A 27,089-nucleotide genomic window follows, 5' to 3' on the forward strand; every position below is an offset into this window, starting at 1 on the left:
GAGCAGCTTTAGATTAGAAATCAGAAATAAATCATTTCCATGAGGGTGGTGAGGCACTGGCACAGGTCACACAGAAAAGTTGTGGATGCCACATCCCTGGAGGTGTTCAAGGCCAGTTTAGATGCAGTTTGGAACAGCCTCGTCTAGTGGAAGGGGGGTTGAAACGCGATGAGCTTAAAGGTCCCTCCCTAACCAACCATTCTATGATTGTATAAAACACACCCGTGTGTGAGCGTGCAAAACCCCGGCCACGCTGCGCCCTCGCCATCGGGACCGATGCGGGTGGAAGGGAGCTGGCGGGTGGTAGGGAGCTGCCGGAGAGGGGCGAGCCCCGCAGCGGGGCGGGGGCACGGGGCGTGGTGTAGAGGATGAGGATGGGGATGAAGGGGACATAAAAGAGGGATGAGGATCAGGGTGAGGATGGGGAGAAAGATGGAGATGAATGAGGATCACAATGAGAATAAGGACGGGGACGAAGGGGGGCGACTACGTGCCGGCAGCGGCGCCCCGCCCGTCCCGCGCCCTTCCCCATGAATGAACCGCGCGGGCGGTCCCGGCGGTGACGCGGCGGGCGGGCCGGGCCGGGCGGTGACGCGCGCGGTGACGCGCCATGCCGGAAGCGGCGGGGGCGCTGGTTGGTCGGCGGCGCGGCGGGGGGGAGGCGGCCGCCCCGCGCTTGTTGTTGTCCGCGGGACTCGCTGGCAGGGAGGGAGGAGGGAGCCGCGCAGCGCCCCCGCCGCCGCCCCCGCGCCCCCGCCGCCCCCGCCGCCGCCCCCGCCACGGGGCGCTCCCGCCGGCACGCAGGTGAGGAGCCGCCCGGGCGCGGCGCGGAGGGGGCGGGGGCGGGGGGGTGGGTCGGAGCCGGGAAGGGGGGGTGGCCGCGCGTTGCCGCTCGATCGCGGGGGAAGGGGCGGCTCGGCCCGGGTCCGGCCCGGGTCCCGCTCGGTCCGGTCGGGTCCGGTTGGGCGCGGGCGGGCGGGGCGGCGGAGGTAAAAGTGCTGAGTCACCACCGCGCCGGGCACGTGGTGCCGCCGCCCCTCGCACCGGGCCGGGCCGGGCCGGGCGCGCACGTGGGGCCCGGCGGGGGGCTCGGGGCGGGCGGCGGCGGCCCCGCCGCGGGGGAGCGGCAGGAGGCTCGGGGAGCTCCGCCCGCCCCCGCCGAGCGGCCCCCGAAGCCCCCGCGGGGCGGAGGCGCGACGGCCCCGCCGTCACAGCTTCCCTGTCACCTCGCACCAGTGCGGAGCCGGCACCGCTGAACCCCCCGTGGGACGGGGCTGGCAGCGCCCCCGCACCCTCGGGGACACGGGGCTGAGGGTCCCCTGGGTGTTTGCCGGGGTGATGCTTTCCCTGTTTCTTGTTGTTATTTTTCTTCCCCCCGAGGATGAGCGCGCTGCCTGCCTCTGCCTTTGAATGGCTCTTAAAATACATGTGAGGAAACCTGTTGTGACGCCGCGCGCTCCGGCGACTAAAAATAGCAGCTTTTGTAGTACGGAGGGAGCCGGGGCGCAGCCGGGGCCGGGCAGCGTGGCCGCGGCGTGCGGCGGTGGCCGGGCGTGGTGGCGGCTTCGTGATCCGCCGTCCGCCCCGGGTTATCGGGCAGCAGCAGCCGCCGCCACCGGGAAATGCCAGGCGGGCGCGTCGCTGCCCATCGGATGGGCTGGGGGTTAGGGCTGCGGCGGGTGGGGGGCTTATCTCTGCTGAGCACAGCTGCTGGTTGGGTCGAAAGAGGGAGAGGTGCACGGTGTGTTCGGGCTGGTCCCGGAGCCTGTGGGAGGGAGGGCTGCGTGTGTATGGGGCCGCCCTGGAAACGGGGCGCTCTGCGGCCGCCCAGGGACTGGCCGTGGGAGGAAAGGGGACGGTGACATTCCGGGAGCGGGCACTGCCGCGTGACTGTCTGGTGGGTGCGGGACGGTTTGGGGATTTAATCAGGAGTGAGGAGGTGGGTGGGGGGAACCTCTTCAACCTCCCCGTGACGGCAGCGACATAAGGTGGGGAAACATCCAGGCCACGAGCGACGGGAACTGAGATCTCCAAACTCTCTCAGTGTGTCAGGGTCTGTTTCCTTCCTCCTCCTCCTCCTCCTCTTCTTCCTCGGGCTGAGAGCCCGTTCCCCTCCCTCGTGGGTTTCTCCGTGGAGGATTTATTTTACAGATTCTGCCGAAAGCAGGCCATGAGGTCTCAAATTAGGAACGAGCCCCCTTTGGGCAAAGTTGTTACAGAAAAGGGAAGGGCCTCCATTTTCGCTTTCACCTGGCCGCCCCCTCCTTTGCTAGCGTGCCTAAAGCTGAGCTGGGACTGCGGAAGGTGGAGGGAGCCAGTGAGAGCTGAGTGTTTCCCTGAAAAGCTGCACGCCTTTTTCTTGCACTTTCAGTTTTTGTAAGCCCTGTGGCGGACGCAGCCCTGCGCCCCAGCCCAGCGCCTCGTGCCGTGGGTGCTGTCGGGGTTTTAGCAGCGAATGAATTTACCTGGTGGGTTTTTTTTTTTTTTTTTTTTCCTCACTGATGAAAGGAGCGTGCGTCCCTCCGCTCTTTCCCCCTTCTCCTTCCGTGTGTGTCCGCGGTGCTGCCTGCGGAGAAGCCTTCCTCAAGCCTTCCTCGTGCAGTCACTTCCTCGGGCTGATGGACGCCGCGGCTGCCCAATGGCAGCGCGCAGGGCTGCGCGGCCCCGGAGTTAACTCCGCTCCCGCCCGGCCGGGCTGCCGGACCCGGCGCTGGCAGCGGGAGGCCACGGGCCGCTTGCCGCAAGGTTGGGCACACGGTGACTCTGGCCGTCAGGACACCCTGCCCGCTTCTGCGGCCTCTGAGCTTGACAGGGCTTTGAGCCCTGTTAGGTGTTCTCGGCTGTATTACGCCAGCTTCTTGCCTTGCTTCACAACTGTTTCTGAACCAGAGGCAGAATTTTTTTTTCCCCTGCTTGCTTGTCGAGGACAGCGTGCTTTGTCATGTTTTATGTCATTTCTGCGCCGTCACCCGTCTCAGCAATCTGTTGCAGCATGGAGTTCAGTACTGCTGTGTGCCTCCTGAAAGGGAAAAATACAGATCAGCTTGATACCCTCTGATTTCCATCAGGATTGGAAGATGATTAATGGCATGGAATGTGCTGCAGGACTTGGTATTGAAAATCTCTAGCTGTGTGAGATGTTTGGGAAGTGAAGAAAGGACAGCTGGGAGCGCTGGCCCCTGCGGCAGTTGGGGTTTGCGGGATAAGCTCGCTCGCTGATCATTTTTGTAAACATCCAGCTGTGAAATACTTGAGCGGTGCTAGCACTTTCAATTATCAGGAAGTTTCAGGCTCAGCACCCTGTAGAGATGAACAGGCAATTTCCACTTCTGTCTCAGCTATTGTTTGAGGCTATCTTCAAACTTGGGCAGAGTCTTCCAAGCATGAAGCAAGCACAAGCAATGCAGTGCTCTGTGACCATCAGAACAAGGGCTGGGGGAAGGCAGTAGTGAGAGCAATTACCCTGGCACTGTGCTCCTGCGTTGAGGGACAGGCTACATAGTGGATCCCACTGCTTTGCAATGTTGCAGGATGCCAAATAGCGATGCTGCTATGTTCCATTGTTACAGTTAGTGAAGATCTCTGACTTGATGGCTGGCACTTTGGGTCAGGAGCAGCAAAGTTAGGAATCCCAATCCCAGTTCTGCCCCAGGGTCTGGCTGTGCATCCAAGAAAGTTATTTGTTGCTTGGTGGCTCAGCTTGTCCGGCTGGGGAGCTGCATCTCTGGGCTGGTGATGCTGAGGTGTAATTCCAGTATATCTCTGTCACCGCGTTTTACAAGCACGTGATGGAAAAAGTGCTGTAAGCTTGTCAGTACCAGGGCTGGCTGTCGCATACCTTTCCCCTTCAGCCTCCTCCTCCGTGAAGTGTCAGAGGTGACACACAGACATACCTGCCTGGTGCTCCATATCCCTGCTCCCTAACCACAGGCTCTCTGCAGCTTCTGACTAGGTTGTTTACCAAACCACTGAAGACTGTCTGATCCATGTCCAGGCTTCCCCAGAGAGCGCCTCAGAGAGCTGTGTCCTGGCAGCTCTCAAATGTGCTCTGAAGGTTCCTGAATCTCCCCTTTGCTGCTGGATGCTGGTTCCGATCCATAAGGGAAATGGAAAGCTGGCCAGCTGGGCGAGGGCTGCGTGGAGCTCCTCTAGAACAGTAAACAGTGACTCACCCCCTCCTTGTGTCTTCTCTCTCTTCATGTCAAATATATTGCCTCGCATATGCTTCTCTACTCTCTGATTCACACCACCAGCCCGTCCCTCCCCGCTCTCATTACAAATGAGTGACAAGCGTCAGTCTGCCTTACAGGATGTGTGAAGGTTGTCAGAGCAGGAGAATGGCTTTTTGAGTGATGGGGAGAGGGATGGTGCTCTGCCTACCATGCTGCAATGTGCTGGAAATCCGTGTCGTGTCTCTGAGCGGCAGAGGCACGGCGATGAGGATTTGAGCATCTGTAGTTGCCTTCACCTGTCAGCTCAGATGTTACCCGTGGTAGGCACATCCGTTTGGCTAGCGCTCTGGAGCTGGGAAAAACTTGAGGATAAACGAGAAATTTAAACAGCTGCCTAGGATTTAAATGGCTGCATTTGGGAATGAGTAGAATATTCCCTGCGTAGCTGTCGGTGCCGAATTGAGACGTGATGGCAGAGATCCCTGTCGCCGCTTGAACCTTGCGCTGTTTTTCTGCCCTCGGGAAGTCGTTGCTGGCCTGGCGGAAGGTGAGGGTTGCATGTTTTCAGTTTGCTGTATGTGTGTGAGGATGGAAGCTAAACACCAGCAGGGCTGTCTGCCAGGCACTCATGTTGTGGCCGGGGTTGTCTTTCAGTGTAGAAAGAGTTCTAAAATTCAAGTTCATCTGCAGTTGTCGGGTGTCAGCAGTGATTTTATAGTAATTCCTTAATGTGTAATGCGCTTGGAAAGCCCTGTAGCGTGGAGAGTCTGAAGTCTCACTCTGGCACGTTTTCTTCCTTAATTGCAAGCCTTGTGTGGAAAGCTCTGTCCTACCTCTGCCTGAGTCAGGCTTTCTGCTGCCTTTCCCTTTCAAAGCAAAGGAACTGGGATCTCTAAATGCTCTAAGCTGAGACTGTCAGACTTAGGATGTCAGCTGGAGACTTCCAGGTTTTTGGGAGGATGCTGCAGGAGGCATAGGAGCTGTCTGAGAGAGGGAGAGGGCGTTGGCAAGGCTGTCAATAGGTAACTTTATTGCAGAATTACAAGGGCTCTTTATGTAACCCACAGTCAAAACACTTGCTGTAAATACGAGCGTGGAGCTGCTCTGGAAAAGCTTTTTCCCCTCACAGTTGGTGTAATACTACTTGCTGCTTTATTGATGTGGCATTCGAAATGTGTCGTACTGCTTACAGAGCAGGGATGTAGCGCGGTCCTTGTTCCAAAAAGCTGAGCTCCTAATTTTAGATGTGATGCAGCAAATGCAATTAAGGAAAGAAGGGCAGGAGTAGGGTAAAGACTAAAAGGGTTCTAATAATCAAATCGCAGGCAGGATCCCAGAAGACCCCTGTGCAGCATGTTTAGGGAACGCTGCTGGCTATGACTTGTTTGCAGAGTGGTTTATGATTTCATTGCGGGGTTTTGCTTTGTAAGTAACAAATGTAAGGGAGATGACATGCTGATTTTTAGTGTCTTCTTGCTGGTAGCTGAATAGTCCCAAATAATCCTGATGGGAAGGATTTGGTAGATGAGATGAGGCCCAAGGCCCTGGAGGACTGCTGGTGAGGATTGCGAGTGTTGTTGTATCAGTTTCGAGCGGAGCCAGGACCACACCTGTGCCTTCACCTAGTGCAGAGATAAGACTCACCCTTGCACTCATATCTGAGTGTGAGACTTGAGCCTGTTTGAGTGTTTCTACTTGCTCTATGACATCTTGCCCTTTGGGTCAGGCCAGCCCACAGTCTCCCACCCTTCTTTTAAGAGGGTCTGGCATCACAATTCCTGATGGTGCCTTGAACCTCCTCGTTAATTTGTGTCAGCAACATCTCTGGCCATGGCCCCTGGTGCAGTAGAGTGGATCCCAGCCTGTGTCTGAGGGATGCTGGCCCATTCGGGGTGTTATGGTGTGGGGGGAGACAGGTGTGCAGCAGAAGACGCTGAGCCAAGTGCTTGTGCTGTCCTCTGAGGAATGTGCAGGGTAAGGAGCTGTTGCTTTGGTGACATGGAGCAACAGGTGACCAGCAGGGTTTCATCACTCAGAGCTGGAGCATTGCTCAGGGTGGCAGGTGAGCCCTCACGCTGACCCCCACTGGAGGCAACCTCACCCCTTGGTTTTCCATGATACTTTACATTTCTTTCCATCTCCGCGCGGCCAAGTGGCCGCGTTCAGTTTTTCCATCGGCTGGCGCACAAAACGCTTTGAAGACGCGCTGGGTGAGGATCAAAAGGCTTTTTGTGCCTTTTGGTGGGTGTGACGGGGCTGTCGTTGGCCTCCCCCTCCTTTTTGCCTTTCCTTTTCCGGCGTTCGCAGCGCGGCGAGCGGCCAGTGCGCCCCTTCCCTTGTAGGGATGGGGGCGGCGAGGGAGGGGGGATGCCGCCGAGGGAAGGAAGAGTTTCTGATGCTGTGGGAATGTGAGCGCTCAAACTCTGTAAACAGCTGGTGACTCACTGCATAACTATGGCACCAACTGCCTGCGGCCCGGCTGCGCCTCTGCAGGGAGGGGGCTGCCGGCCCTTTCCTCTACGCACTGGCAGCGCCTCTGCGCTCCTCCGCTCCGAGACCTCTTGGCCAAGACAAGGAGCTTTTTCCTTCCCCCCCGGCTGCCAGTGCCTACGTCTGCGGCTCCGGCCGGGAGGTAGGGGTGGGCAGCAAATGCTTGGTGTGGAGGGGAAGCGATGGACGGTCAAAGGGGCAGTGCTGGGGTCTGAAGAGGTGCCTGTGCTCACAGGAGCTCGGGCTCTGAAGAGCACGCAGACAGAGGTTGGGCACATCCCCGTCTGTCGGAGGCAGCTGAGAGGGGCTGGGACTTGCCCCCCTGCCCCGTGCCCTGCCCACTCCTCCTGTCCTGGCGAGACAAGGGGCTGTGGCTGGAGGTGTGCCTAGGGTGGGGCTCAGTGCTGGAGGAGAGCAGGGAAGGACTCGGTGATGCTCTAGAAAATGCAGCGCACACCAGTTGCTGTAAGTGGTCCATTCATCACGGAGCATCTTGGCTTGTGTGCTGTGCGGCTGTCCTTGTCCCTCCTCCAGACATGGAGAGCTCTGCTGTCTCAGGCTTAAAAATAGAGGAGGCGCCTAAATACACTCCCTAATATCTAGGATAGTATCTTGCAGCTCTGCAATTACAGGATTATTTTTTCCCCCTCCTGCTCTTCATCTTGATTTTTATGTAAGTCGTGTGATGATGAGGTGCCTTGACTGATAAAATTCAAGTGACAGCAGCACGGGCTGAGCCAGCACCTTCACCCACTCGGCTCCCACTGGTCCCCATGCCCCACCTTTGCACCCCCCCAAATCCCGCCACCCCTGTTTGCAGATATGAATGAGTTTGTTTACTCTCCGACGACCTCGTGATGTCTTTGCACAGACATGACCTGAAGTCATTATTGCTTTTGGGCTTCTCTGTTTCCATGGTGACTGTCTCTGGGTTGGCTACTTTCCCAAGGTCACCATGGCAACTATCAGAAGGGAATCATGCTTGGGATGCTTTGGCTGGATTTTTCATGAATGATTAGGATGTGTGACACGATGCAGACGTGGAAATGGGGAGGGTTTGGGCTGGGCTGGAGAAGGTGGGGGGAGAGAGAGGACTCCCGCCAGACAGGCAGCGCTCTGCAGTGCCGCGGGTGTGCAGCCCTCGAAGCCGCCCTGCATCGGGGGCACCGGAGCCTCACCCCTCCCCTCTGGGGAGCCATAGCAGAGGCTGTGATGGTGGCACGGCTGCCGGTGCCTCTCCCAGGGTAGGTACCACCGGACCACGGGGTGAAGGGGTTGGGTGGAGGTGCGGGCAGGTGGATTTTCTGCAAGGCGCTGGTCGGAGGGGTATAGTCGCTGCCTAAGGTGAGAGTGAAGGGCAGTGTCATGGCAGGGGACGGGCTGGCTGTTGATGGACATGACTCCACGTCACTAGAAACATCAAGCAGGTCTGCTCTCGCAGTCTGGGGCTGGAGGATTGGGAAGCAGCAGTCTTGGTGTGTTGGGAGAGGTGAACTCCTTCCCGGCTTTGTTATCGGGGCGCTTTTATTTCTGTTGTTTGGGTTTTCTGGTAGCGTCTCCTTTGGGTGGGGACAGCACTGGAAGCAGGTTACAAACCAGGCAGCTTCTCTCTGGGTTGCTGGCTCAATTTTGAGCCCAGCTAATAATCATCAAAATGAGAATGAAGGGAGTTGTTGTCTTGTGGCTTTTCAGTGCCTTTTATGAGCAGAGGTAACTCTTAATTCAGTCCCTAATAGGCCATTTGGAGCGTCTGGGATGCCTCCAGAGGGAGGTGAGCCAGTGATGGGGCCTTGGAGGCCACGCTTCATTCTCCCCTTGGGAAGGGGTGGCACATGGCAAGGTGGTGCGTGATGCTTAGTGTGACTCTTGTTTACAGGTGAATGTGGGTGTCCTTCTTTCCTCCCTGCTCTGTCTTCTCTGCTGCATCTTAGTGTGGTTAACAGCAAAATACGGGGTCTTGGTGTTAAAGAGCAATGCACTTGTCAACACAAATTTCTCTTTCTCTTATCTGAATAGGGTAAATGATATCTGAATCCATCCCAGTGCTTCAAACAACTGTGTGCTTGCTTCTTTTAATGGTGGTTGATTTGGGGGTTCGGGCTGTGTGCTGGGTATTTTCTTCCTGCCTTCATCTCTGCGATTAACCTGGAAACCTTGTTTTGTTTTTCCAGTTGCAATTTCTGAGCAGTTTTGTCCGGAAGACTGTGCTCAGGTTATGACGACTAATCCCAAACCGAACAAGGCATTAAAGGTAGGGAAGAAGCTGAGTGGGTGGTGCTGGGTGGCTGGGGAGGCTGTCACAGAACTGTGCTGTGCCGGTCGTACGTGACTGTTCGTTTTCATTCCGAGAGACTCCTAGAAATGGGTGCTGATACAATTTCCCACTGTCTACAGGAAAGGTTAGGGTAGAAGAATGCTGGCATTAGCCAGAAAGAGGCCTGAAGTCTCTGGGATGGCATGGAGGCTGGCATATACCAGCAGCTATCCAAGAGACTTCTTACTACAGGAGGTATTGGCAGCATCCTGAGACCAGTGCTCCCAGTCTTGGCAATGAAGTACTTTTACTCTCAGGACTGGGAGGCACTGGGGAAGGGACTTGTTCAGCTGGTGTCTCCCAGGTCCATGAGACAGTAAATGCCTCAGACATACCAGTTTGATGGTGGTCTGTGCCTGGGCTGTTCATGCATGGTTGAAATTTCTTTGTAGTGTTTTGGCTCTTCATTCCGTATGTCCTGCAGTCTCTGAAAAGACAAAAGGATGGTGTCTTAAAAGTTCTGTGTTCAGTGATATTGGTGGTGTTTTTCAGCCTAAACAGTTTTGTGATTCTGAAAATAATGGTGGTGGCAAATGTGCTTGAGGAAAGGGCAAGGACTTGGTGGTTTTCTCATGTAACTTCAGTTACTACATGCTGTGCCCTAGCAAAACCAAATCAGGCTGTCCTTGAAGCCAAGCATGGCTGATTTTGTTCACGACTCAAATGAGCAATCTTCAACGAAAAACCAAAAAATGCTGAACTAAGCCCTGCACAGAAGCAGCTACTCTGCTTTTGAGATGCTGCACTGGTGTCCCAGCATAATGCTGGGATAAGGTGTCATCTTTAGCATTCATTATGAATTCCAGGTCCTGACAAAGGACTTCACAAAAAAAGGCTTCATCTGACTTTACATTTGTCCCCTTGAAAACCTTGCTGTTGGGATCACAGTGGGTATGTAAAATCACTGCTTTCTCTGATCTAAGTTGTCTGTCTAACCCAGAGAACTGCAGGGCTCAGATCTCTGCCATGTTTAACCCAGATGTTCTAGTGGAGTTTGTGCTGTCCACAGCACGTCAGGAATATTTTCCAGGTAGGGATGTCACGTTGTTGAGGGGTGGCCTTTTCTCCTTCTTCTGCCCAGAGCATCCGCTCACATCGGGTTGCTGCTACCCCTGTGCTGTTGGTATTTGCAGGTAAAGGAGGAGTCAGGAGAGAATGCCCCAGTGCTGAGTGATGATGAACTCGTGTCAATGTCCGTACGGGAGCTGAACCAGCACCTGAGGGGTCTCACCAAAGAGGAGGTCATCCGTCTGAAGCAGCGGAGGCGCACGCTGAAGAACCGGGGCTACGCTGCCAGCTGCCGCATCAAGCGTGTGACTCAGAAAGAGGAGCTCGAGAGGCAGCGGGTTGAGCTGCAGCAAGAGGTGGAGAAGCTGGCCAGAGAAAACAGCAGCATGAAGCTAGAGCTGGATGCCTTGCGCTCCAAGTACGAAGCACTCCAGACCTTTGCTCGTACTGTGGCGCGAGGGCCTATTACCCCGACCAAAGTTGCCACCACCAGTGTCATCACCATCGTGAAATCAGCCGAAATCTCATCCAGTTCTGTGCCGTTTTCAGCAGCCTCCTAGTGCCCTCGGTGGGGGGAACTAGCAGCCTTTCAGAGGGGAGGGGATAAGGCTCTTATGCATTGTTCCGGAGTCCTTGGTCACGTCAAGAATTGGCATTTTAAGAAGTCTCTTCCAAAAGTGCAAAAAAACAGAAGAATATAAAAAAAGAAAAGAGAAAAACAAACAAACCCAAAGGGTTCCTGCAAAGGGAACTTAACTGGCTGCTTCTGTCTGGACTCAGTGGCTCCATCAACCTCTCGTGTCCAGGATTTGAGCTCTGTATGCAGTACAAATAGCAAGATCTGCTTCCTCCTTCCCTCTGCCTCCACAAACCCCTCTCAGCTGTGGGCAGCTTTCCAGCTGGGAGAAGATACCTGAGGAGCCTGCAGAGTCTTTGTGAATGATGCTCAAGAGCCAGGAAACATATGGACCGTAGAAATCATCATGTGAGATGAATGTATGGGAAAAAGAGTTTCCTTTAGTGGCCTCCTACTCCTTGTAAGAAGGGTCTCCCCTACCTTCCCCATTTCCACCTGATATTATGAGGGCAGGAATATAGGCTTTTTGGGTTTGATTTCGTCCTGCTAACAGTGGATGGGAGTGGGAGGATGATGGAGATAAATGCTTGGGTCTGACCACACCCATTAAGAATAACCTTTTGTTTTCAATCCATGCTGTTAAAATATGGAAAAATATATATTTTGCATATTTTAATATGCCCCATTACCTGTGTGGCCTGTAAAAAAAACAACATTGCAGCCTCCTTTATTCCAAGCCCAAGTTTCCTGATAGCTCCTTCCCAAAGGTGTGCCTGTGAATTGGGTATATTTATGCAGTTTATTTCTTCCAAATGATCCGCAGTCTTGAAGTAGCAGCTTTTTTTTTCCTTGGTTACCTGAAGCTGAAGGGAGGGAGGCACAGTAAATGCTGTGAAGAGCAGTGTGGTGAGGAGGAGAAGGGGAGATGAGGAGGAAAAATGCTGCACATATTACTGGTGGAGGCAGAATTGGCTTTGAGAGAAGGTGGGACAGTTCTGCTGGGATCAGCACTACGAGAAGGGGTTTGTGCAGAGGATTTTGGAAGGATGTTTTTGAAGCACTGAAGTGTAACTAGAGGGCAATAGCATTCAGCCAGGAGGAGAGAAGTTTAGTGTCTCCTCTTTGACAAAAGCATTGGTATGTTAGCAGTGAGCATCCTTAGCTGGAGAGCTGTGCTCACCAGTCCTTGGTGATCAGAGAAGGGCTGTGGAGAGGTCAGATGGGAGCTTGGAAGAGTCTTTCCCTCTCCATAGCACATCAGATGCTGAATTTGGGATCCAAAGAGTACAGTGAACAACCCTCAGTGTTCAGACAACCTGTGTGAATGTGACCCTGAAACTTGATGCTTTCTCTTGCAAGTGGGTGAGTTACAATGAGGGCAGGATGGAAAATCAATGTGCGTGTAGGGGACAGAAATTGGGATCGAGAAGTCGTTTGTTTGGCTCTGAGCAGTGGTTTGGGAGAGGGATTTCTGGCTTGGCAGTGGGCAGGATTTGGGAAGCTGAAAGGAGAGGTTCTGCTGTCACGCAGCAGTGATGAAACAATGAATGTTTCCAGGTCACTGTAAAAAAAAAAAAATAGCTATGTTGGTGTTTGTGTGTTTTATTGTTGTTTTTTTTTTTTTTCTTCTTGAAGTAGGAAAGGAAAGGGACTGCGTGTTTTGTAGGGCAGGTCAGAGACTTATGGAATGGACGATGCCTGTTGTCATGCAGGTGAGAAGAGAATGAGATTGCTGAGGTTTTAAGATGAGGAGAAGAGCTTAAAGAATTTGGGCTCTGGAACAAAGATCACGGAGAATTCATAAGTGGTTTGGACTGAAAGAGAATAATCAAGTGCTACCGTTGTTGGAAAGAGGACAGTGAACTGGCATCTGACACCCAGTATAATTTGTTGTTTGAGGCTTTGTCTTGCCTTGAGTGGCAGTAAGTTGGTAGAAATTTAGTGAAGCCCTACTTGTCTTTGGAAGAAGTTGTTAGCTTGCTTTTTCTTTTTATTTTCACCTTGTCATCGGAGTCTCTGGATTTCCCAGGAGGATCCTTTGTGAAATAGGTTAATGAAAAGAGAAACCTCAGACTTGGTTCTCATTCAGTCCCCAACATCGACATCCGTGACTTTACTGAGCCAGAAAGGGTGTCAGTGAAATGCTTCCTGAAGGCTCCTTCCCCCTGCCAGATCCACACGTTTTGGAGGGGAGCAGGGAGTTTCCTTCAAGTGATTTTCCAACACGTAGAGTTTGGATGGCACTTAGTGTTACCTCATTTCTCCTCCATTCCCTCCCTATCTCCAAACAGGCAGATCGATGTCCTGTGTATCAGTACCAGTTATTGACTCCCACAGCAGAAGCTGAGGAAGAGAAAGATGTTACGGTCATTTCCTGGTCCTCTCATGTTCTCCAGCTCACAGACATTGGACACTTTCCCAGACCTTACAGGTGCCTCCAAAACCAGGCAAAATGGAGACTCCTGGCACTGTTGGGGCTTTAAATGAAAACTTCAATGAAAAAGGCCAGTTGACTTGAAAATGCCCAAATGCTTCCAGTCTTTAAAACAGCTCCAGAGCTCCATAACATTCCTGGCTAGATAGGAACACCCTCTGGCTGCCCTTGACACCCCTCCGGGGAAATCAGACCTGTCTCACTGAAGAGGGGACAGAGGTTGAACTTTGTTCCTGGGGTCTTCTTGCTGTTGGAATGAGTTGAGAAACATATCTTTATGTGGCACTTCCCTTGTGGCCAAGTATTTCTTTTTTTTCCAGTTCTTGGAAGGGTGCCAAAGGCTTGTCCAAGTGATTGCTAGTTTAGTGCTGGTAGGCACTTAAATCTCTGGTCACTCGATAAAGAACAAGAGGCCTGGGTGTTGTTAAAGCTGTTGATACCATAGCCATGGTAGGTAATCCATATTGGATATCCATAAGGACCACGTGGAAATATTTAAAGAGAGAGAAATATATATATAAATATATAATTATATACATTTTATCGTACAGATTTTTCGTAAAAAAGAAAAAAAATAATTTTTTTTCCAAGTTTGATACTGTAAATCTTTATTAAAAGAAATTGCCAGTCCAGGGCTCCCTGGGTGGTGACCTGGAGGAGAATGAAATGTCCTGGCTAAACTTCCACAGAGGGATCAGAATTGCAAGGTAACGTGGAGGGAGGAATGACCCGAAAGCTGTTGATTGCATTGGAGACCCAGCTCCTCCACCCTCCGCCGGGGAGGGCCCTCCAGCTTGGGGTTGTCGCGTTGCATTCCTCTGGGGTTCGGTTTGTTTCTGTTGTGTTTTATTTTATTTTGTTTTGTTTTGTTTGTTTGTTTTTTTTTTTCTCTCCGTCCTGCACTTGCCAGCCTGACACCCAGGGCGAGCGCGGCGTGGGGAGCTGGCGGCGTGGGACGCGTCCCCGCAGCCGCACCTCCCGCGTCTCTCTGCTGCAGTACTTTGGATGCCGGGGCTCCCTTCTCTGCCCCTCTTAGTTTGTCCCCCCGTCCCCGCTGAGGAGGAGCAGGGGCTCTGATTTTTGGGTGCTGGGATCCTCTCCCCTGGGCCTGGCCTTTCTTTGGTTGCTCCCCATCCGCAGCGTGACGTGGGAACCGAGGGCTGGGTGGGAGGCAGGAGAAGACGAAGGCGTCGCGCAGGGACCGGGAAGGGACACCTCTGTTCTCGTAGACGTGTTTGCTGTGCTCTCGGTTGGGAGTGGGGAACCTTTCCCTCCAGGGCAGCTCCAGATCCCTTTGAAACAAGGCAGCGTCTCTGCTCCTGCCCAGCTCTACTGTCTGCCAGGAGGAGACCACAAAGTGCAGAGACCTGGGTGCCACAGCAGCTCCGGGACGGCGGGGAGGGACAAGGCGCTGGCACTGGGCTGGGGCGGAGGCGAGCTGTGCCACGGGATGGCTCAGACCCGGGGAGGAGGAGAAGGTGGCAGTTTTTTCTCTCTCGAATCATTTAAACTTCATTGTCATGATTGTTTTTATTTAAAAAAAAAAAAAAGGAAAAAATGAAAAAAAAAAAAAAAAAAAAAAAGAAAACAAAACCGAAAAACTTTTGTAATGTGGATTTGTTTTCCTTTGTCTGTATTTCAGTCTGCTGGGGTGTTTCTGTAGATGGTGGATACTTGCTTTCATTTTTTTAATGATAGAAGTCTTCTGTTTTAAGTTGTTTTTTATCACCAGCTCATTCTATCCTCTGTGGTTACTCAGTAATTTCATTTCAATATTTATTTTTGTGCTGCTTTTTTATTATAAAATAAATTATTGATATACCAAGCAATGTGGATTCCTGTTTGTAAGGCGAATAGCCCTGTGTATGTGTCCATTACTTCTCTTGACAGCCACAACGTAATTTATTGCTGTAAATTTAGCTGCAGTGACTGGTTTTTTTGTACCTTTCCAATAAAGCATTTTCTGGTTTCAGACTTGCCCTGGTCTATGGTCAGCGTTTTGGAGCCTGAATTGATCTTCAGTGGAGTGTTTTCCTTGGGTTTTTTTGCTGCCTGTGCCCAGCGCAGCACCCGGCTGGCTGTGGCGCTGCGGTGAGCGCTGTGTTTTTTGGAGGCAGGCTGGGCTAAGGCGAGTGGGATAGCACCTTGGGCTTTTGCAATCGTCTGACCTGGCCTCCTGGAGCCCATCTCAGCCTTACTGTGGTGCTTTCTTGGGACACTTGGAATGTGCTCCAGGGATAGCTTTTGTCCGAGCTGTTTGTCAGGTCGGTGCCGTGCTCAGACTGTGTGTCTGTTCCTGACCCAGGCGTTCTGTCTTTGTGCACAATCAGGAGCTGTCTGTGTTAGCACAAGAAGGACTGACAGCTCAGCACGGACCTGCCTGCAGTCGTGATGCTGAGCAAAGCCACTTGTGGCTTGGAGACACCGTGACTTGTCTTGAAGTGCTGGAGAGAGACACTCCTCTCTTCCTTTGGGTTGTGAAATATCCCTTCATGGTTTCCCTGTGCGACTGCTTGTGAATAAACTGCTTTAACCCCTTACATCAATACTTCATCTTTTTGCTTTTCCCTGTTGGGGCTTTTAAAAAGGTAGTACCTTGTGCCAGCGAGCTTTTAGGGGTTGTGTTGGCTTTAATTCCCTATTTCAAGTGGTAGAGTTTCTTAAGGGAACAGCTGAAGGGGGTAAAACACTTGGCCTGTGTTGAGGCAGTAGGTTGGAGACAGATGGGTGTGTTGGCCAAAGCTGGAATTAAGAGGTAGGGCAAAGTGAAGAGGAGCAGGGCTGAAAGGCTTTGTGTGTCAGCAGGTAATGGATGGTCATTAGGTGGGGCCAGGCAGGCTTGGCTGAGCAGGCACGTGGGTGAAGCCTGAGGGTGATGGCAGTCTCTGTGCTGAGCAAAAAAAGCATCATCAGTTGCTTTGGCTCCTGCCTGGAGTCACTGCAGTAGGAGCTGGTGACAACAGAGGGGACAGGGAGGTGGGCCAGTTGTCACTGTTGGAGGGATAGAGGAGCATTAGTTCAGGAGGAAAAGGGCATCAGGAATGGGCCAGGTGAAGGTTCAGAAGTGAAAGAAAACTCAACGTTCACCATGCATAGGAGAGAAGCATAGAAGGTCTCTGTGAACAGGGTGGTAAAAGCACAAATCCTGCTCTCTGGCACAGGTCTGGCAGTCTGGTGCCTGTCAGCAGCTGGGCCCAGGGACTTGTTGGTGAGTGCTAGCACCCAAAAAAAGAAGTGTCTGTCTCTGACTGGGTGCTGTGCAGTGAGCAGCCATGCGTTAGAGCTGCCTCTGCTGTGGTGCCAGCGGCTGCCTTCCTTTCCCTCTGCTTTTAGGAGGTCAGCCTGAGCTCCTGCAGGTGTAGTGGCAGAGTGTGCCTGTGATGATCATCTCTGACATAAGTGGGGTGTAAACCTGCCTGATCCAAGCCCAAAAAGCACCAGGAGATCCGATAGCTGTAGCTCAGCCTTGTCCTTGGGGAAAGCCTGAGGACAAGCGACAACGGGAAAACAAATCTGCCGACCACTGGAGCCTGCTGCTGGCAGTGAGAGACGCCTGTTCCTCCCGGGCTGCCTGCTGGCGTGGCTCCAGGCACAGCAGGCTCCTGTGTAGGTCACCCGTGTGCTCGCCGCCAGCTTTCCCCGTGTCCTTTTTGCGGAGGTGGAGGAGACGCGTTAGCAGAGGAGACCGTGTCCAGCCTACATCACCGTTAGCATTTCTATTCCCCATGGATGCCTTTTGACAGCCTAAGGGTTTGAGGGCTGTGACAGTGCCCAGCCTGAGCCATCAGCTCTTGCCTCTCTCCCCTCTCCAAGAAAAAGGACGAGCAGGAGGCCCAGCTCGCGCCGGCTGGAGCAGGGAGGGTGCCTGCTGCTGCCGTCGTGGCAGCCAGCTGGTGTCCAGCCCAGCACGGCTCCTTCAGGCTGGTATCTCACTGCTGACTTGCATGAGTCACAGCTGACTTTTTTTTTTTCTTCTCCCCCTTGTTTGGCTTGCAAGAAAGATCTGTTTTACATATAATACAGTAATCAGGGCTTGACATAAATAGGCAAATGTTATTGTCTGCACTGGGAATTGCACCTGCTGGCAGAGCAATGGAGGCAGCCCATTATGCACTGGAGTCGATCATTTGTGCAATGAAGTACAACCACGCTTCTTGCTGTGTTCTTGTGCAAGTCTTTATCTCAGCGGCTGCGAGCACACCAGCAGATGTGCCATCATCACCTTTGCAGTCTGTCCTCGCCCCAGGAGCCAGAGCAGCCTCTGTTCCTGCAGCTGTGGCCGTCCTCTCCCAGAGGGGTGAAGACCAAGATGTTCAGCTGAGATGTCCCTGCTTCTATGCTGGCTGAATTACAAAGCCAAGCAACCTTGTCCCTGAGTACTGAGGCTGCACTTTCTATGCAGGACAGTCTTGCTCCCAGGATGTGCAGGATCCTGGATGAATGCCTGGATGTGCACAGCATCTGGCTCTTGTTTATGGACCTCCTTGCAGGAAAAGTGGCAGCAGTCTCACTGGCTGAGTAGGTACGAGCAGTGCTCCTTCAGACCAGAGGGACTTGCAGGACCGGCTGAACTATAGGTTGCTCATGTGGAGTCCGGGCTATAGCATGGTAAGATTTCTCCAATAATAATAATAAACAGAGCTTGGAGTCTGGGCTTAGCTGGAGTCTGGGCTTAGCTTAGCTAAACCAGATCCAGCTCCTCTGAACCCCTGCATCGACAGCTTAGGCAAGGGTTGGAAGAGGGGCTGTGCAAGGAGAGGAAGCGGGAGACACGCACGTTCTTTGTGGAGTGAAAAAGATGAGCACAAATCCTGTAGGAATGCCAAATGTGCAGGATGCTGTGTGTGCAGGTATTTCTGCTGGGCCAGCATTAAGGGGCAGGGAGGACGTTAAGCTTAAGAGCATCAGCATTATAGCAGGAACAGGCAGATCGTGGGCTTTGCTTGCTGAGCTCAGTGAAAATGCTTGCTTGCTCTGTGCTAGAATTGCTGTTTATTAGAAAAAAAAAATAAATAATTTTGTGTTGTGATTTACATTTTGCAGCTTAAGAGCAGGGAAAAAAAGATCCAAATTCTATGAGTTGTGTTTAAAAGGGCTCCAAGCCTTATCCATTGGTTTGTTTGCCACATGACTGCAGATATGAGGCTATAGATTTGCCTTCATCCTTCCACTAGCCAGCTACCATCCCAGACAACAGCCCAACCAGTGCCCAAGTTCATTCCCAGGGATCATCTCATTAACAGGAGAATATAAATTAGACTAAAAATTGGGGAAGAAAGGAGAAGAAGTCTTAAGAGGAGGATGTGAGCTCGCCATCACTAATATGAAGAGCATCCCTCCATACACAGTCTTTCCTCGCCTGTGGTCTTGCTCCACGTGGCAACATCCCTCAGCACCTCTCTATCCTCACCATGATCACCCAGCTGGACTCAGCTCCTGCTTGCCTTCCCACAGGTCAGGCAAAGCCCAGGGATGGGGAATAGTGAAGGGTTAGGAGGAACAGACAGTTCCCAGTAAGCGAATTCCTACCACCACCAGTCAGTCTGGTTCCCTAATAAAGATTCTGATAAGGAAGCTGGAATCCCTTTTAACTTCTGATCCGTTCAGAGATAAGCTGGTTTAGACATAACAAGCACTTCTGTCACTGGCAGCTCTCAGAAATGCAGCTGCAGACCTCTGGTTAGTCCCAGTGAGGTCCTGCCACACTCCCGGGGGAGTTACTTGGACAGCTGCACGCACATCTGGAGGGAGAAGCGGATGACTTACTCATTCTCCCTGGTAAAGGTCTTTTGCACATCTCTATAAGCTTTGCTGTGAGAAAGAGAGGGAGAAAGATGTAAAAATAAGGAATGACGTCTTTCAACCTTTACCGGGTTTTGAGGTGAAGCGAAGTCACCTTCCTGGTCTGGTTTTCTCCACGGAGCCCTTGGAGATCATTTTTTACTCAAACTGGGAGAAACTAGAGCAGAACTGTGCTGAGAAAAGCATTTCTCTCAGGCCTCAGCACTGCTTGGAGGTAAGAGTAGGGCGAGGGCAGCTGGTCTGTCCTGCACCCTGGCTCCCCTCCCTGCCTGGCATCCCCCAGCATTGGCACAGGGCTGGCAGAGAGACAGCAGCAGTGGGGCAGCAAAGGCCAGGCTGCAACACAGGGTTTAACACAGCTCTCCATCCATGATAGCAAAAGCTGGCACTATTTGACTTAACCTTTTCTGGGTTATTGCATCTTCCCTTTGAGAGACTGGCTTTTTGGATAGAGTTCCTGGCTTCTCAGTATTCTGATTAGCCCAGGCTGTCTCAGCCTCAGGACACCTCCCCTCTGCATGGGTTAAAACCTCTTCAGTGTCAGTGTCTCTTCTGATACCTCCTACAGCTCCTCATCTGACAGGATTAGCATTCTCTTTTCAATGTTTTTGCTCTTCTTGCTGCTTTGTCCATCTATCTTGGAGGCCACATGCCCGTTCTCCCCCGGTGCTTTGTGCTCTGCCTCCTGCATCGACTGCTGGGTGTACTGCTGGTAGGCGGGCGAGAAGTTGTGGATGGCATCCTGCACGATGTCCTGGGGGCTGATGGTCTCCTTCAGCCCACTTGAGATGCTCTGCATCGGGGCGAGGTTTGCTGCAAAACAGAGAGAGCAGGAGGGTGATGGGACAGCAATCAATGAGCCCAAATGATCCAAGACACTTCTCCTTAGAAATTCAAGAAGATCAAGGGCTCATTCCGGGCCACATCATCTTGTGGTTCCAAGGAGAAGGAAGACAATCCCAACTCCATGTTCCAAAGGATAGATCCTCTCCAAGAGCATGTGGGTAATACCACCATCCCCTAATCCTGCCCAGCCACACCAAGGTCTCCTTACCTGCCCCCTTGTTTTAGCTTGTGGGTGTCATGAGGGAAGAGGGAGAAGAAATGCAGGGAGCACAGGATAAAGAAATTTCTCTTGTAGCTTTTAGCATCCCATTGGTAATGTGCTACTAATAAAATAAGGGAAGTTTCCTCTTTCTTTAGTCATTGAAGAAAGGAAAAAGTGAGGAAGGAAACCTGTTGAGTTTTCTTTCTTCTCCCTGTACACGTGGCAGGTGAATGCGTAGCGCAGGGCAATGGAAGCGAAGAACATTTCAATGCAGATGATGAAGTTCTGGTAGCCAGCAGCCACTGTCCCAGCTCCCACCTCCTTCCCATCGATGATCTGAACTTCAGGGATCACCCCACATTTCTCCAGGATTGCCAGCAGTGTCCCTGTGCAGGGGAAGGGAGAGGGATCAGTTCTGCTCCTGCAGCCCTGATCCAGGTGGGGCTATGGGAGGAGAAGCACTGGGCATCCATGGTGGGACCCACCTTGCCAGAAGGAGAGGAAGATGACGGCCTTGATGGTGATGAACTTGAGGACTGGCTCAAACGGGCGCAGCAGGTCCATGGTGGCGAAGTAGAAGAGGAAAAGGGCGTAAAGGGCCAGGCTGACGGAGAAGTTGTAGATGATGGTGATGTAGAGGTACCCACTGTGGACACTGCAGGCAGAGAGAGAGAGAGAGAGAGCTGCTGCCCTGGGCTGTGGAGAGCAAAGCAAGTGCAACTGGGGGCAAAGAGAGAATAAATGGGGAAGAGGAGGGTGCATAGCTTTGCTGCTGGGGAGAATGCAGCCCAGGAGGGGGAGGAGGGCAGAGGTAGCAGCTTCTCCTCTGCTGGTGGAACCTCTTTTTATTTATTATTTTATTTATTGTTTTATTTATTATTTTATTTATTATGGCTCACAGGAATTTTGTTCTTTTATTGTTTGGGGGCAGTGAGTCTCTGTTCCCTAGCACTTTGGGCTCACAGTGCTCTCACTATCCATGGGGCAGCTTCCTGAGGAGACTGGCAGGACACACTGGTGATGGAGCAGGGATCCATCCTCTCCCAGCCCCACCCAGCATCCTCACTTGAAGTCTCCGTCGTGGTACTTCCCGAATGCCTGCAGGATGATGGTGACGATTGCCATGAGGGGTTTCACAATGCAGAACTGCAGCGTGGCCTGCACAGGGGAGAGACATGGTGTACCATGGGCAGCAGAACATGCCACCCCTCTGCACCAGGGACACACAGAGAGGACAGAGCAGTGCTCTGGGGTGAAATATGAACCAACACAAGGTCTGCAGATGTGAGGGAGTGGGGCTCCCAGAGACAGCTCCCGAAAGGCAGCATAGCCAGTGCAAGGTGGGGGACCAGAGCGCTTGGGGACAGACAGGTGATAAGATTCAGCTCACAGTGCAGTCCCCGAGAGTGAGACAGCATCCAGGCTAACCTGGGACTGGACAGAGATGGCAATCTGAGCTCTGCAGTGGGAGGAGGCCCTGACTCAGCAGTGAGTCAGAGGCAAGGACAGCGAGCAGCCTTGCTGCTGGCCAGGTGCCAGCAAGCTGGTGACCTGCCTCCCTCAGAGGAAAAAAGCCTCCAAATCCAGCATCTTAAGTGAATAATGAAGCTAAGCCCCCTTGGCAGGGCAGTGGGGAAGGAACCTGCTACCCAGAGAGCCTCATCTGAGGGAAGTGGAGTCGATGCTCCCCATGGGGTACCCACCTGCTTGCAGAAGCGCAGGAACCCGATGGAGTAGGACATACCCTGAAGGCAGCAGGTCCCATAAAAGCAGCTGGACCTGGAAGCAGAAGGCAAGGAGATGCCATTGGGGGTGCTGGGCGGGGAAAGTGGGTGGAGAAGGAGCTCACAGGATGCTGGGACTTACGCAATGGGCTTCCCTCGGATCTCTGTCATGATGGTGCTCTCCCCTCCGAGGTACTCGAAGCACAGGCTCAGGAAGCTGTAAATCACAAAAGCTGCCAAGGCAAGGGCAGACATGATCAGCAGGACTGATGGAAGTCCTGGAGGGGGTTCTTTCATCTCGCATTCCTTCCTGCTCAGGTGTTTCCTCATCCAGCCTGGCACTGCATCAAGATTTGGGATGCTGGTGGGTGGGAGCCCAGTGAGAGAAGCAGCAGGTCAAATCTATCCAACTTCCAAGTGGAGACAGACACATTGCACTATGTGCACAGAGTTCATTACAGACACAGAAGCTCCTCTGGGCACACACAGTCTATCCAGGGACCATCTGCATGGAAGTACCTCAAAATTGCCAAGAGGCAGCACAAATGGCTGGTGGCCAGCAAGCAGCGGGTCCTGAACAGTTTTCTTGGACATCCCCACCACTTATTTTTCATATACTCCAAACCTGAAGTAATGCAAATGCCCACACAACTTAGTTCCTGAGGAAGAGAGGACCAAGGTAGAAAAACAGCCTTAATTCTGACAAATTTCCCTTGCACTTCAACACACCCCAATTCTCCAATTCTTTAGGTACATCTGCCTCATGTTTTAGAGAAGCTACACTTCTACCCCACAGGAAGCCAGAAAACCTCTTTCCCAGGACTGTGGTGCTGGGGTCCCTCCAAGCCTGTGTCTGAAAGGCAGCAGCTCTTGTTTGTCTGTGGGGCATCCCCTCCCTGCTGCCAACAGAGAAGAAAAGGGAAAACTTCTGCATGGAGGGAGAGTGGGAAGTGAAAGCAATGGAGATTTGCCACTTCACAACCCAAGATGCTCCAGAGACAGGTCAGCAGGATGAGAGCCCTGCTTTGCCTTCAGCTTCCCTGCTGAGCAGATGCTGTGCTCACCTTCATAGCAGTCACGCACCGAGTCGAAGTAGACGTAGTACTGGTGGCTGCCGAGGAGGAGGAGGCTGAGCCAGGAGTCAAAGGCATAGACAGGCACGATGAAGAGGATGCGGATGATGTAGCGCTGCTCCTTGGGGATGGTGTAGTTCCTCAGGTGTGTGTAGATCTGCAAAGTGCCCCAAAGCATGCAGAGTTGTGGCTGCCACAGGTCAGGATGGGAACTAGAGGTGTCCCCAAGCCCACAGGGGTGCTGTGTTAACCCTCCTCTCTGGGGTGAGAGCTCTGCCAGCTTTCCACCACAGACCCATCGCAGTGAACACACACAACAGGCTCCATCCCAGTCCCTGGGCCCATCCCTTGCATGAAAACATGTGGCAATCAGGTTCCTTCCCTGGGCTGTATGAGGAATGTGCCCATCCCAGTGCTTGAAGACAGCTGCTTGCCTCCAGCAGCATGGACCTGCACAGCCCCCTAAACCATGCCCACTCGGGATATGCCTCAAGGCAGCTGGTGCTGTGCACCCCAAACACCACAAATGCCCCACCGTGTTGCCTTTGGGCAGTGCCTACAGCCTCTCCTGGCTCTGGCAACCACCTGGGGAGAGTGTGGGCAAAGTCCATCCTTATGAGCTGCTAGCACCAGGCTCCTGACAGCAGGGATATCACCTCTGGGCAGCAACAGGAAGAAATACTTACCTGGAGCTGAGTGATTTGCAATGGACTTGGGGGCAATTGATAGTTTTGCTCTCCCTGTGTTGAGCCCCATCTCTGCTGCAGCCCATACCTGGTGGAAGGTGACGATGAGTGCTGACCACACGAAGATGCCAGAGATGACCTGCGCCGCTGTCGTGGTCAGGAAAAGCTGCTGGCCGTCCTGGGAGTTGTTGTGGGCAGCCGTAAGCAGGGCAACAGCTGAGAATGGTGGGGCTGAGGCCAGTCTGGCTGCTGTGCCAGGCCCCGGCGTGCCAGGTGCCATGGGAGAGGGCACAGCACGTGTGGCATTACTCATCTGCAGGGAGGGAGAAGGAAGGGGAGTGGTGCAGGAAGGCAGGAGCGAGGTAAGCTGGTGACAGGGAAGGTCCCAGCAGATTTCCCAGCCCACACAGCATGTACAAAACCTCCTGTGAGATTTATCTCCTCCCCAGGGTTTTTCCAGGGTAGCCTTCACCCAAACCAGCCCCTTTGCCATGACTGGGTCTGCTTCTACCAGCAGGAAAATGCAAATATCCTTCAGGAGCAGACCCTCTTTTCCTGAGGAGATCTATGCAGTTCCCATGTCACAAGGAAAGACACACTTCTCCTTCCCAGTTTTGCTCCTTGCTTTCTCAGGAATCACTTCCCCTTGAAAGGGAATGTGCATCTTTTCCATCAGAAACCAGAGACTTAAGGGTTAAACCAATTTCTCACCCAGGATAATAAAGAGTCCTTTACCAAAAAGCCACCAGGACACTTGTGTCATCTTCCTTGGGAGCCCATAAAACACCAGGTCCCCCCCCAAATTTGGCTCATCATGTGTGGCCTCCTGGGGGCAAAGCCTGGGGCTGCCCAAGAAACCAGACATTTGGTGTCACCCACATTCTTCACCCAGCTATTTCAGGATTGTAGGGGTGTCAGTGTGCCAGTAGTGCCAACCCCAAGACCTGAAGGACAGCCAGCAGTCCCTCCTGCACCCCAGTTAAGCACAAGGGAGCAAGCCTGCTATGCCAGAGGCAGATCTGCTGCCCTTTGGGGATGCAGGAGTGCTATGGCATCTCCCTTCTCGGTGTGTGCTCCTCAAAGCTGGCTGCCCCAAGGCACTGAGCATTCCTGGTGCAGAGGGTGGCTGGGCATACGGACACCGTGTACCCTGTGGTTATAGACAGCAAGGACCAACCTAATAATAAGCAATTATTTATAGGGCAGCTTCATATCTCAAGGCCAACAGATGCATAAACTGCCATGTTTGGGTTCTCTTTCTGTTAATCTATGGAAAGCTGCTTTTTCCCAAGTATAACAATAGTGGTTTAAAAAACCAACAACCTGCAAGCTGAACAATATAGATGCTTCTCAGTGCATTGTTAATAAACAAATACTTTAGCTGCTGTGTAACTATCGCCTGGGGTAAAACTGTAAGCACGAACTGGAGAGAAGCATAAAAATATCTGCCATAGATAAGAGTGGTAGGGAATGACCTCGGTCCAATTAAACACTGAAAACAAACCAAAGCAAGAGCTGACCCTGCGGCTCCATGTTCTGCCCTCTCACCGAACCCCAACCTCACAGGAGAGCAAACTCAGCTGGTGTCAGATCAACAGCCCTAAAAATACCTCTCCCCGGCTCCGCCGGGCAGGAGTCGCGTGTAAGCGGAGATGCCCGGGCGGCAGCTGGCGCGGCCCCAGCAGCTCACCCCGGAGTACCTGCGCCGCGAGCGGGGCCGCGGAGCTGGAGCTGGCTGCGGGGACAGCAGCGGGGCCGATAGTGTTACACAGGCAGCAGGGAGCCGCGTTCTTCCTCCCTGCCACCACCGTCCTGTGGTCCTGCCCCGGCCAGCAGGAAAAAGGATCCCGGGAAAGCCGGGGCGGGATCTGGTCTTTGGACAGACTTGGATGCTGGCGGACGTGCCCTGTAAACATTAACAGGAGGACGGAGATAGCTCGTGGCACGGGGAAGGAGATGAGAGTGCGGCTGTGCCCTGTTCCCCAGTCACTCCTCGCTCCTTCTGGGGGCTGCCCTGCTGCCGGCTGGGGCTAAATGGCTGGATTTGGCCACGCTTTGCCTCTGCCAGAGCATCATGACAGAGCAGGATGAAAGCTCACTCTTTCTAGCTGTGTTTTTCTAGTCACTTTTCTAGTGATCCAGCTTACTCCCCAAGATACGGCAGAGAGCTGTGCTCTTCACTAGATCCATTTATTCTGTTTTCAACCCAGTGCTGTGCCAGAGATGCTTGGTCCAAGACATCCCATCTCTTATTAACTTTCCCAGCCATCGCAGTGTGAGCACGGTGGCACCAACAGCCAGTCCTGGCAGCCTCCCCAACATTGTCACACTCTGAACATTGCAGAGCAAGCCATTAAAAGCAAAAGCCTCGGTGCCGCTCAGAGACAGGGCTCCCAGCTCCGCAGGTAATTAGATCCCGGCCGTGCAAGGTAGTCAGGCAATTCAATGCAGTTAGAGAGCCATTTGCTTCCAAAACAAAGACAGCAAGGAGACACCGGGAATAATACCAGCTGCAAAATTCAGCTCCTCGATGGGACTGAGCCATATTCAATCTGTCTGTTTTCAGACACCTTGCAGGTACCTGCCATACAGTGTCTACCTGTTACGTACTCTCTCTGGGATATTAGAGAGCAGTGAAGCTTGTGTTCAGGCAGGCCACTGCAAAATGGGGCCTTTCACCTTGCCAGGGATTCCCCTCCATCGGCAGGCTGCCAGAGCCCAGACTCCCAGCTCACATGCCTCCCTGTGTCCTGCAGCACCCAGGACACACCCCCATCTCAGTGGCAGCCCCCTGTGGGGCGAAGCAAGTCAGCAGGGAAAGGTGAGCCCTCGCAGCCCCCCAGCACTGCCTCTGAGATCCCTGACCCATATCCCGGGGAGGGGAGCATCCAGGCTTAGCCCCACCAGAGCAGGAGACATGCCTTTCCTCCTGATTGCTGTCAGATAGAGCCGGGACACTCGGGTTATTTACGAGACCAGCCTCTCCACACCACCATCAGGCCACTCAGGGGGAAGGACCTACAGCACACAGCTACAAATCGCGGCAGGGCAGCATCGAGCCCTCCCTGAAGCCCATCTGGAGGAGTGGATGACGCAGGCACAGAGCTCTTAGAGGAGGCTCTGCCCTCCCAGCGGCTCCCACAGGTGCTCAGAACCAATGGCTGGGTCAACCCCGATTTGTGGGGTTTTCCCCAGCTGCTGTGCACCCCCCAGGGCCCCACTCACCCTTTGGGGCTCCTCCGGGAGGGAGTCTGGCTGCCGTGCACCTGCCTCTGCATCCCCCGTGCCCTCCTCCACCTGCACCGCTGGAGACTCCTCCTCCGGACACCCTCCCAGCCCTGCCCGCCTGCTGGCCGCGGGCCCTGCCACTGCCCCAGTTACCCTCGCTGCTCCCCGGCTCCCACCAGTGCCCCACTCGCCTTGGGCCCCTTCAGCACCCCACTCGCCCTGGCTGCTCCCCTGGTCCCACCAGCACCCCACTTTTCCCAGCAGCGTCCCACTCTCCCTGCCAGTCCCCCCTGGCCCTTGCTGTGCCCCGGGCCCGGCCAGCACCCCGCTTACCTTACCAGCACCCCCTCGCTGTGCCCGGCTCACCCTGCCAGCGCCCTCCCTGCGCCCCGGGCCCCGTGGGAGCTGGAGCAGCAGGTCGGGCTTTGTCTCCTGCAGAAAAGCTACCTAACTTACCTTTCCAGTCCGCCGTGCTCAGCACCCACGCCCGGAAAACAAACACGGATGGAAAGCCACGGTGCGGCCTGAAGCCA

At 53.4% G+C, this 27,089-nt stretch overlaps 2 protein-coding genes across 8 annotated transcripts; one reads left to right on the forward strand and one right to left on the reverse strand.

Annotated features, from left to right (window-relative positions):
- The first annotated feature begins 707 nt into the window (after positions 1-707).
- MAFK (MAF bZIP transcription factor K) lies at positions 708-15,535 on the forward strand. Of its 6 annotated transcripts, none has more exons than XM_053957449.1 (3): positions 708-804; positions 8,834-8,913; positions 10,110-15,535. In XM_053957449.1, exons 2-3 carry the CDS (start codon positions 8,878-8,880, stop codon positions 10,542-10,544), a joined length of 471 nt encoding a protein of 156 aa, XP_053813424.1. In that variant the 5' UTR covers positions 708-804; positions 8,834-8,877; the 3' UTR covers positions 10,545-15,535. The 6 variants fall into 6 exon arrangements, 4 of the variants coding, with proteins under 4 accessions (XP_053813424.1, XP_053813423.1, XP_053813422.1 ...); XM_053957448.1 differs by lacking the exon at positions 708-804 and adding an exon at positions 1,787-1,897; XM_053957447.1 differs by lacking the exon at positions 708-804 and adding an exon at positions 5,953-6,146.
- A 2,142-nt stretch (positions 15,536-17,677) lies between these two features.
- TMEM184A (transmembrane protein 184A) lies at positions 17,678-26,599 on the reverse strand. Of its 2 annotated transcripts, none has more exons than XM_053958017.1 (9): positions 26,554-26,599; positions 23,417-23,641; positions 22,634-22,799; positions 21,712-21,802; positions 21,549-21,624; positions 20,912-21,003; positions 20,331-20,500; positions 20,034-20,231; positions 17,678-19,610 (listed from the first exon to the last, which is right to left on the reverse strand). In XM_053958017.1, the coding sequence occupies exons 2-9, from the start codon at positions 23,639-23,641 to the stop codon at positions 19,360-19,362; spliced, it is 1,269 nt and encodes a 422-aa protein (XP_053813992.1). In that variant the 5' UTR covers positions 26,554-26,599; the 3' UTR covers positions 17,678-19,359. The 2 variants fall into 2 exon arrangements, with proteins under 2 accessions (XP_053813992.1, XP_053813993.1); XM_053958018.1 differs by lacking the exon at positions 26,554-26,599 and adding an exon at positions 25,029-25,080.
- Positions 26,600-27,089: the final 490 nt, after the last annotated feature.

This window comes from Vidua chalybeata, chromosome 16 (assembly GCF_026979565.1).
Source record: "Vidua chalybeata isolate OUT-0048 chromosome 16, bVidCha1 merged haplotype, whole genome shotgun sequence".
Classification (NCBI taxonomy): domain Eukaryota; kingdom Metazoa; phylum Chordata; class Aves; order Passeriformes; family Viduidae; genus Vidua; species Vidua chalybeata.

Coding starts and splice junctions, on each gene's coding strand:
- MAFK (XM_053957445.1), top strand. CDS start 6,171: ATGGAGCAACAGGTGACCAGCAGGGTTTCATCACTCAGAGCTGGAGCA. Junction 6,235..8,833: donor AGCATTGCTCAGGGTGGCAG/GTGAGCCCTCAC, acceptor TTGTTTTTCCAG/TTGCAATTTCTGAGCAGTTT. Junction 8,914..10,109: donor AACCGAACAAGGCATTAAAG/GTAGGGAAGAAG, acceptor TGGTATTTGCAG/GTAAAGGAGGAGTCAGGAGA.
- TMEM184A (XM_053958017.1), bottom strand. CDS start 23,641: ATGAGTAATGCCACACGTGCTGTGCCCTCTCCCATGGCACCTGGCACG. Junction 21,625..21,711: donor ATCCGAGGGAAGCCCATTGC/GTAAGTCCCAGC, acceptor TTCTGCTTCCAG/GTCCAGCTGCTTTTATGGGA. Junction 21,004..21,548: donor TCCTGCGCTTCTGCAAGCAG/GTGGGTACCCCA, acceptor TCCCCTGTGCAG/GCCACGCTGCAGTTCTGCAT.